The sequence below is a fragment of the Wyeomyia smithii genome, chromosome 1 (genome assembly GCF_029784165.1).
Source record: "Wyeomyia smithii strain HCP4-BCI-WySm-NY-G18 chromosome 1, ASM2978416v1, whole genome shotgun sequence".
Lineage (NCBI taxonomy): Eukaryota > Metazoa > Arthropoda > Insecta > Diptera > Culicidae > Wyeomyia > Wyeomyia smithii.
In genome coordinates, this window is record NC_073694.1 from 93,195,933 (window position 1) to 93,205,010 (window position 9,078).

A 9,078-nucleotide genomic window follows, 5' to 3' on the forward strand; every position below is an offset into this window, starting at 1 on the left:
TTATAGGCCGCTTTTTCCTGGTCAGCGAAATCACAGAACATTTATCACAGTTCAAAGTCATCCTATTTATATCACACCATTTAGCAAAATTTTCAAATTCATGTTGTAAATTGAGAGCATCTTCTGAGCATCTGACTTCGGCATATATTTTCATGTCGTCAGCAAAAGATAACCTGGGACCGTTAAGGACGCAATTGACATCATTGAAGTATAAAAGGAAAATTAACGGCCCAAGATGACTACCTTGTGGAATTCCGGAAGCAGCATGAAATTTTTTCGATCGGTTGTCTCCGATTTTAACAGCGATGCGGCGGTCCGCAAGATATGACTGAAGCCAACGTAAAATATTGCCTCCAAAACCCATTCGGTCAAGTTTTGCAATAGCGATGTCGCGGTTGATTTTATCGAAGGCTGCTGACAAATCAGTGTATACAGCGTCTGTTTGAAACCCTTTCGACATAACATCCATTGCATATGAAGTGAACGTTAAAAGATTTGTCGTCGTTGAGCGCTTCGGCATAAATCCATGTTGCGTGTCAGAGATGAGAGGCTTACAGTAGTTGAAAATCGGCTCCATCACGATCAACTCAAATAGTTTCGAGACTGCACACAGAGCGGAGATGCCCCGGTAATTGTCGATGTTCCTCTTGTCCCCTTTCTTGTGAACCGGAAACATGAACGCGAACTTCCATAAAGATGGAAAGTTACCAGTCGAGAGTGAAAGGCGGAATAAATGACGAAGCGGGATTAATACGCCAGTAGCACATCGCTTTAGTAGAACGGCGGGTATGCTGTCAGGGCCGGCCGAGGAAGAAGGCTTCAGTTTAGATAGTGCCGACTGGATCATCGAAACGTCGATGTCGAAATCATTCAAAGACTGTCCATACAGCGATACGTTGCTTGCGGCGGAAGATACTTCACTCAACGATAGTGATTCATTGCAGAAAACGCTGGAAAATTTTTGAGCAAATAGGTCACATATGTTCTGGAAGTCCGATTCCGTACGTTCATCGTAAAACATCGTTGAAGGTAGTCCCCGCTCTTTACGCTGCTCGTTGACATATTTCCAAAGACCCTTTGGATCCGATTTCAGTTTACTCTGTACGCTGCGTAGATGGTTGGAATGACATTCTCGGCTCATCCGTTTGTAGGTGTAGTTAACCTTTAAGTACTCGTCGCGCAGCGATAATCCTCCAAACTTAGAGTATCTTCTCAAAGCTGCTCGCTTTAAGCGTTTTAGGCGCTGCAATTCACTAGTCTGCCAAGGTAGACGTTTAGATTTAGGTACAACTCGCTTGGGTACGTGGCGATCGATAACATAGCTCATGATGTTCGAAAATACTTGAACTGCTGTGTCGATATTGTCGTTGTCAAGTTCCTCCTTCCAATTGATATTCAACAGAATGTTGAGGATACTATCATAGTCCGCTTTATTAAAATCATAGCAGACAGTATCAACCGTGCAGCAAAAATCCGAAAGAGTAGTCCTGGTCGTAAGATGTAGTGCGGGATGGTGCGTCACGGTTTTTACTAGGGGAGATGCAGCAATGTTTATCCCCGGTGCGCAGTCAACATTGCTGACGAAACATAGATCCAAAATTCTGCCATTCTCGTTATTTATGTGATTGATCTGCCGTAACAGATTAGAGCTATAGCAGTCAAGCAAGTTATTGATCCCGTCGTGAAAAGACGACACCATTGGATCAGAAAATAGAAAACCATCCGGACTAGAGCGCCACTTCACACCGGAAAAATTAAAATCTCCAAACACAACTACCTCGTCATTGGGAAGAGATTGCTCACAGATCGTATTTATCGAATTACAATGGGTGTTGATAAGCGTTGCGTCACGTGTTCTGTCAGGTGGGATGTAGATGGAGCATAGAAAAAGCGAGTTACCAGAAAGCTTCAGTCGAATCCAAACTTGTTCAATACTCGCCCAAGACTTATTCTCGATTAATACTGCCTTGAATCGATGATTAACAGCAATAAGCACTCCTCCTCCAATAGATTTTGTGCTGTTGAGGGGGCAACGATCTGTCCGAAAAACATCATAGTTGTCGCCGAAAATTTGACTCGTTCAGCCATGTTTCGGTGAAAACAATTACATCATAGCTTTCGTCCGAGCAAGCAAGAAAATATTCTTCGATGGAAGTGTTCATGCCGCCCACGTTTTGGTAGTAAATGTGGAGGTCTGAGGATCGAAATTCGCTAGAAGGAAGCTTTTTATCAGCGCTAGCAGACTGAGTTAAGCAGCGATACTTGCCTGCGGGCACGGTTTGGAAACCCTCTTCCAGCACCCCGTAATCAGGACCGGAACGACTCTGATGGCAGGAAACATGTTGGAGGTCGTGACCCTGTTGACGAAACTGGACTGACGCGGGGGTGGAAGGGGCTTCCATCAGGCCATACATGGTGCGTTCCGGCGGTGATGAGACAGGAAGAATAGTGGAAGGTGCGGCGTATAAGCATTCACAAGCGACAGGAGTAACGTCAGGTATGCTGAAACGTGTGATGAGCCGTTGGTTGTGATCAGGTACATTATATGGATGGTACTTAACTTGAGTGAGAATCCGATGACTCTCGCTGTCCAGTAACCGAGCGTTAGATGTAGTTCCAATAATATTGCCGAAATCTATCCGGCCGAGCCTGTTCAAAATTAAATTCACGAACCATAACACCGACGGGCCAGGTAGATGCAGTTAAAGCCAGGTCCTTCAGCCCATTAGGCACCTCCACACGAAACGAAACAAAATTTAGTTTCGAAACATCAGCATCCTTCTTTACCAACAGGAAAGCTTTCGGTGCATCGTTCATTCCCAGACATTCTTGAGCCATTGTGACGATTTCATCGACGGTGTGGCTGGGATCGAGCCGGCTCAAATAGATCCAGAACTGTTGCCTCTCGTCGGGGACTGTTTTGATTTCACGTTGAATGCATCTGGTACCGCAGACAGCCGCCGCAGGAGTGCGCGCTTTAAAACTGCCTTCACGACGACGTTTTGGTGTAGGCTGTTCCACAGACAGCATTTGCGAAAATAGTGGTCTCTGAACAGATGTTAATGGACCGCACGGAAAGTGTTTTTCTATCCGATCTGAGAGATCAGCAACAACAGCATTTAACTTATCAACAGCTGCGCACAAATTGCTGTTGTCCACAGCGTGGACGGCCGGGGCGGGGAGGTACAGCCACTCGTTGAAGCGGCTCGCACAATCGTCGCACAACCAAAACAGATTATTGGCAAAGGCCGCTATCACATCTAAAGCTGTTCTTTGTAGGCCAGGGATACAAGTACGGTGAAATACTGATCCGCACGCACCGCGACAGGCAACTTTTTCAATCCCGTTGACTGGTGATGAACATTTATTGCAAGCAGCAGCCATGGCTCAGACCAGCCTATTGTGCACTTCTAACGAGAATTTCACACAACACAATTCAACTCGAGAATGCCGTATACGAAATTACTTCAGGTCAATCCAATGCGATAACTCCAGAACAAACACACTAAGCCGATGGACAGTCAAAAATACTTCAAAAATAGTCAAAATTTTACTACTTTACAAACATTTAACGGAGAGGTAAAATAAAAACACCTAGACCGTAACCGTGTTGCCAGAGTAGTCGATTATTTTATGCTTTGTTCTGTCTCGACAATGCACTGTGGTACAGAACGACAATTTAGGCGGCAATGGAGTTTTCGATACATTTTTGTGATTTTAGAGCCATACTTTATAAGGCGAAGTTGCTTATTATGATTTGGTCTACATTTGAACTGAGGTGAAAATTAGGGTGGTCCTAGAACCAACGAAATAAACCAACTAAAATTTTTATTTGTGGAAAAATGTAATTTTATTTTCAGTAAAGTTGTAGATCACTTGATTTTAAGCAGCTTTGTTGAAGACTACTTTCTTGTAGCTCTTAAATTGACTGAATTAGAGCAATTTTGCCTAGGGTGGCTCTCAAAAAACGGTTTTTTTGCTCTACTTTATTTAATTCAATTTACTCAGTAAAATTATGTTCAGACGACTTTCAGAGCTTTAAAAGACGCAACTTTTGGTGAAGAGCTGGCATCGCTGGTGAGATGTGTAGACGTTTTATATATTGCGTCCGTGATAATCGCGTTTTATTGCGGTTTATAGCACGATAAATTGTGAATTTCGATTTGTAAGTGTAGGTGAAAGTGTTTCCAGTGTAATGACAGTGTATTAAAAGTGAATTGTGATTAAAACGATCTGGAAAATTAGAATTTTATTGCCGTTTTTTTACAATTTGTCGCCTAGCAAATGGCTGCTTTTAAAGTGTAGTGTTGTGTTGGTGACTTTTCGATACGGTAGTGTGCATGCAAAGAAGAATCGAGAATTCATCGCAGTAGAAATTCTCCTTTCTGTTTGAGTGCATATTCTCCGCTGACTCCGTAGCTCCGTATATGAAATTTCTGAGTGTGTGTAGTGCCCAAACGACAGCAAGCATTTCCTTTTCGTTTGTAGCATAATTTTCTTCCGTTATGGAAAGCGTTCTAGATATAAAGGTGATCGGTCGCTCTCCATCATGGAATTTCTGAGATAGCACAGCTCCCAGTGCTTTATCTGACGCATCGGTGGTCAGAATAAAAGGTTCCTTAAAATCTGGATATGCCAATACATCGTTCGAGGATAATATTTCCTTCAATATTTGGAAACATTGTTTAGCCTCTGTGTCAAAAGTAATTGGGAAACTTTTCGATTGATTTTTAGGAATTTGGCGATGGCCATCTTCCCTTCTTAAAAGTTTTGTCAAAGGCTTCGCAATTTTTGCGTAGTCTCTCACAAAACGCCTGTAATAGCCAGAGAGTCCTAAAAAGGCTCTCAAATCTTTAAGATTTTTTGGCTCGGGGTAGTTTTGTATACATTCCACCTTTTTCATGTTGGGTTTCAGGCCGTTTACAGAAATAACAAATGCTAGGAACTCCACTTCGGTCTTCAAGAATTCTGATTTGTCTGGCTGGATTCTGAAGTTGGCCTTTTGTAGAGTTTCGAAAACACCTTTTAAATCGTCTAAGTGTTCTTCAAAAGTTTTCCCGAAAACGATGATGTTATCTATATAGACATGGCAGATTTTGCCAAAATGTTCTCGTAGGACGTCGTCCATGACCCTTTGAAAAATTGAGGGTGCGTTTTTCAGTCCTAACGGCGATCGTAATTCATATTTGCCGTTATTTACAGAGGAAGCGGTTTTTTCGACGTCTTTCTTTGTCCTTGGGATCTGATGAAAGCCAGATGCTAGATCCAATGTTGTAAAATATTTATTATTTCCCAAGTTTGCCAAGACCGTTGTGGTATCAGGAATGGAATACCTGTCACCGATCGTTTTTGAATTTAGTTTTCGGTAGCCTATTACCAGCCTATACTTTTTTTCGTTGGAGGCGTCCATCTTCTTTGGAACGATCCATACATGGGAATTATGAGGGGATTTTGAAGGTTTTATGATGCCATCATTTAGCAATTTTTCTATTTGTTTATTAACTTCTGCTTTCAAGGCTTGTGGGTATGGGTATGTTTTGCTATATACTAGATTTTCGTCGGTGGTGCGAATTTCTGCATTAATTCTTGTTGTGAAAGGCAATTTTTCATCAGGTGGTTGGAATAAATTTTTAAAGACTTTGAGAAGTTTTTTAAGTTCAGATTTTTGATATTCTGGGAGGTGTTTATCTCGAATCTCGATCTGGTTTACCTCCTCGAAATTGTGCTGTAGTAGGTTAATGGTGTGTCGATTTTTTATTATTAGTTTTTCTTTTGCGGTGTCAATTACGGCTTCTAGTTCTTTGAGCGTATTGTGCCCTATAATTGCGTCGAAGGATTTTAATTCTGCAAGATGATAAAACTTTACGTGTATGTCTGAGTATGGTCGGAAAAATTTAGCTTTTGAAAATTTGTTAATTTTTATGTCTCCTCCAACTGAAGAAACGTTAAAAGGTTTCTCTGTGTTGTGGGAGACTCGTGCATACTTTGGATGAACATAATTTTTGTTCGATCCTGTGTCCACTAAGATTCTCAGAGGTGTACTCGCGTTTCCATAATAAAGAAAATAAGGCAACGTGGAATTCATCCTAATAAATTGAGCTCAGCCTCCTCCTCTTCGGGTTCCTCTCCTCGTTGGGCTTCTATCGTTCTGATGTAGCTTTCATAAGTTTGTGATGATTCGGGGTAATATTCTTCATCTTCTGATGGGGCATAATCTGTGCGTTCATTAATTATGTCTTCAGGCTCAGGTTCTTCGTACTTATTTGTGCAAATGTTAAACATTCTCTGTCTTTTCAGTGGGGGTCCTCGCTGGTCTGACCTTTGTGGCCTGTTACCATAGTTGACGTTATTTGTTCGGATGGAAGCATCTACTTCCATCGGTTCTGGTGTGTTTTTGAATGGGTTGTGAGGTGTTATTTGGGGTTTTTGCTGTTGATTAAATTGCCTGAATGGTTGAGGTTGGAAGGGTTGATTAAAGTATGGTGGTGGTGGCATTGGTCTTGGATGATATTGTGGTTGTGGAATTGGTCGTTGGTAATATTGTGGGTTTGGTCTACATGAATTCAAATTGTTAGGTGGTCTTGTCAGTGCTGGAAGTTTGGGAGGAAGTCTAGGGGGCAAGAATGGTATCAAGTTCCTTGGAACCTGCGGCGCTAACATGCTAGGTATGATCATTGTGGATCTGAACTCTGCGTTTTGATCCTTAATGCAGTAGCTGTATGCGGCAGCTAATGACGTTGGTTGATAGTTTCTGATGAATTTGCTCAGCTCACCATCGAGGCCTCTTGTGAAGAGTCAATAGCTTTCCTAATGTATGACTCGATCAACGCCTTCGATGCTTCTGGATGACTGAATTTTTCATCGGTCTTTATATGATTCGCAATTAGGGAGAGCAATCTATTTACTTCATCGTAAAACTGCTCGAACTGCTTTTCACTTCTAATATATGCTTTTTCAATATAATCACTTTTCTTTTTGGTTTTTTAAGGATATTTCTTTTTTAATTTTTTTACTTCTAATATATGCTTATTAAATGTTATCACTTTTATTTTTGATAATTCACTTCACTATTTTAATAATGTTGGTAGGGAGTACTTACATAATTATTTTAACCGTCATACCAATCCTGTTACAGTGGTACTTCTTTGAATCCAATCGTCTGCCTCTAACGGTGACGCTTCTGAATCCTGTGGGTTGAGACCAGGCCGTGGTGTTTCCGTTTTTTCCTGGAGCGAGTGATGAGCTGTCCAGGTGACTCCGGCATAATCCGTACGGCTGCTTTACGCGTTCGGGAGAGTTTTTTTTGCTTCACAACGAAGAAGTATCCGCGAACTCTTACGTGGCGAACAACACTTGTTGATTCACTTTACACTCACGCTGGCCCCACGTTGGGCCCACGTTGAGCTTCTGCTCGTCTATCTTTATTTACTTAAGACTTAAGACTAAACTACAATTCTTTTGATACTCTTATATATATAGCTTCTCAACGAGTGTTTGTTTATGCTTTCTGTTTATGCTTTGTATAATCAAAAGATAGCGCTGGTGCAGACTAAACACTACTGGTAAGATATAGTCTATTTTCATTCTGGAAACTCTGCTTTATGCTGATTTGGCGACGATGATGGTGGTCCTGATGAGATAAGGTGGTCTGCCGGATATTGGTGACGTGTTCTGCTTAACTCATTATTCATCGTATTACCTTACCTGTATCAATAACTTCCGGTCGATGTTTGGGAATAGTTCCAATCGGTCTTGTAGCCGTACTTGATATACGCATTTCTGCTAGCATCTCTTTGCACTGTTGTGGTTGATGTTGCAGCTGGATAATATTCTCATGCGACGGCGCCGGCTGGTTTTTGCAGATATCTAGCTTTTCCTCTGGCAGTCTCAGTGGATCGGATGCACTTCCGAGTAATGGTGTACTCGCCGCTGGCTTTGTAGAATTCCACCAAGGTTACTCTCCGCGCCTGGTCTCAGTCATTCATTCACACGCTCTAAGGCGTCACGCCGGCTCACGCGACTCCTCTGGCTTCTATTTTCATCGGCCAGGGTCGCATTTAAGAGTTCTTGCTGTTCATGAAGGAATTTCCGTTGCAACTCTAATTCCATCCGCTGCTTTTCTAGCTCCTGCTTCTCCTTCAACCGATTCATCGTGTCTTGTAACAAAGACGCACGTCCCGACACGGTACTTCTGGAGGTCACACTCGAAACAGCAGAGCAATTAGCACACGTCTATGCCCGTTCAGCAATTGAATCGGTGACTCCCGCACAAGAATAATGCCACCAGGCATCACAAGCGTAACATTGGACGATGATGATTATGATGATGGTCCCACCTCATACCCCTACATCGGTTTGAGCTGGACGATTTATCTATATGGGATATTTTAAAAAACATGCAATGTAACCAGTTGGCAAACAAATCACTGTGTAGAGGGCGCTACGGGCCCCCTACCGGGATCTTGTGATATCCGTTGGACGAAAACACGTACAAGATTTCCCGTACGCACGGTCACATGACCGTGTGGAATTACCTCTAAAAGGAGATTAATTTTATTGAGTACAATCAACTTACCGCTAGCCTAACTTCTATCTTCTATCCCGCTATTCTATGGTCATTTCATTATATATGAGCGAAAGCTCTAGTGGCCAGGAGAGCTAAGAGCGGCAATTAATTAATGCTCTCGATCTCCGAGCTCACCTAGGACACTCATGCGCCGCTGAGTGCACCGCGTGGTCATACTAACTGACATACTTTTTAATGTTTGTTATTTTACCTGAAAAAGAATGTGCAATGTATTTCTTTTTGGGTTAACCTAGATACACATAGCAGAAGGCTGTGTGCCGTATAATTTTACCAACCCGGTAGAAGACCGCTTCTTTTCCGGGTTCTAATTGTTTCAACAATGTAACGTTAAACCTTCGGCATTATGAGAGGAACGGGGTTACCGTTACAACTGGTTATTAATTTCAGACATAGTAACCCTTCAAATGAATACCAATAATAATAAAAAAAAAATTTGACGGATTTCCAATCCAAGGCTCATCCAGAACGTTTCCAACCCGAAAATTATCTGG

The 9,078-nt window shown here is 42.1% G+C and overlaps 3 protein-coding genes across 3 annotated transcripts; all 3 read right to left on the bottom strand.

Moving 5' to 3' along the window:
* LOC129716936 (uncharacterized) lies at window positions 1-2,414 on the bottom strand. The gene is made up of 3 exons (XM_055666780.1): window positions 2,267-2,414; window positions 244-2,037; window positions 1-17 (listed from the first exon to the last, which is right to left on the bottom strand). Exons 1-3 carry the CDS (start codon window positions 2,412-2,414, stop codon window positions 1-3), a joined length of 1,959 nt encoding a protein of 652 aa, XP_055522755.1.
* A 190-nt stretch (window positions 2,415-2,604) lies between these two features.
* LOC129716937 (uncharacterized) lies at window positions 2,605-3,384 on the bottom strand. The gene has a single exon (XM_055666782.1). The coding sequence runs from the start codon at window positions 3,382-3,384 to the stop codon at window positions 2,605-2,607; it is 780 nt and encodes a 259-aa protein (XP_055522757.1).
* A 2,697-nt stretch (window positions 3,385-6,081) lies between these two features.
* Window positions 6,082-8,151, bottom strand: LOC129716938 (drebrin-like protein). Its single transcript, XM_055666783.1, has 3 exons — window positions 8,017-8,151; window positions 7,705-7,933; window positions 6,082-6,590 (listed from the first exon to the last, which is right to left on the bottom strand). Exons 1-3 carry the CDS (start codon window positions 8,149-8,151, stop codon window positions 6,082-6,084), a joined length of 873 nt encoding a protein of 290 aa, XP_055522758.1.
* Between the last annotated feature and the right edge of the window lie 927 nt (window positions 8,152-9,078).

Coding starts and splice junctions, on each gene's coding strand:
- LOC129716936 (XM_055666780.1), bottom strand. CDS start 2,414: ATGTATGGCCTGATGGAAGCCCCTTCCACCCCCGCGTCAGTCCAGTTT. Junction 2,038..2,266: donor TTTCCAAACCGTGCCCGCAG/GCAAGTATCGCT, acceptor TTTTTCGGACAG/ATCGTTGCCCCCTCAACAGC.
- LOC129716937 (XM_055666782.1), bottom strand. CDS start 3,384: ATGGCTGCTGCTTGCAATAAATGTTCATCACCAGTCAACGGGATTGAA.
- LOC129716938 (XM_055666783.1), bottom strand. CDS start 8,151: ATGAATCGGTTGAAGGAGAAGCAGGAGCTAGAAAAGCAGCGGATGGAA. Junction 7,934..8,016: donor ATAGAAGCCAGAGGAGTCGC/GTGAGCCGGCGT, acceptor AATTCTACAAAG/CCAGCGGCGAGTACACCATT. Junction 6,591..7,704: donor ACCGGAAGTTATTGATACAG/GTAAGGTAATAC, acceptor CCAAACTTCCAG/CACTGACAAGACCACCTAAC.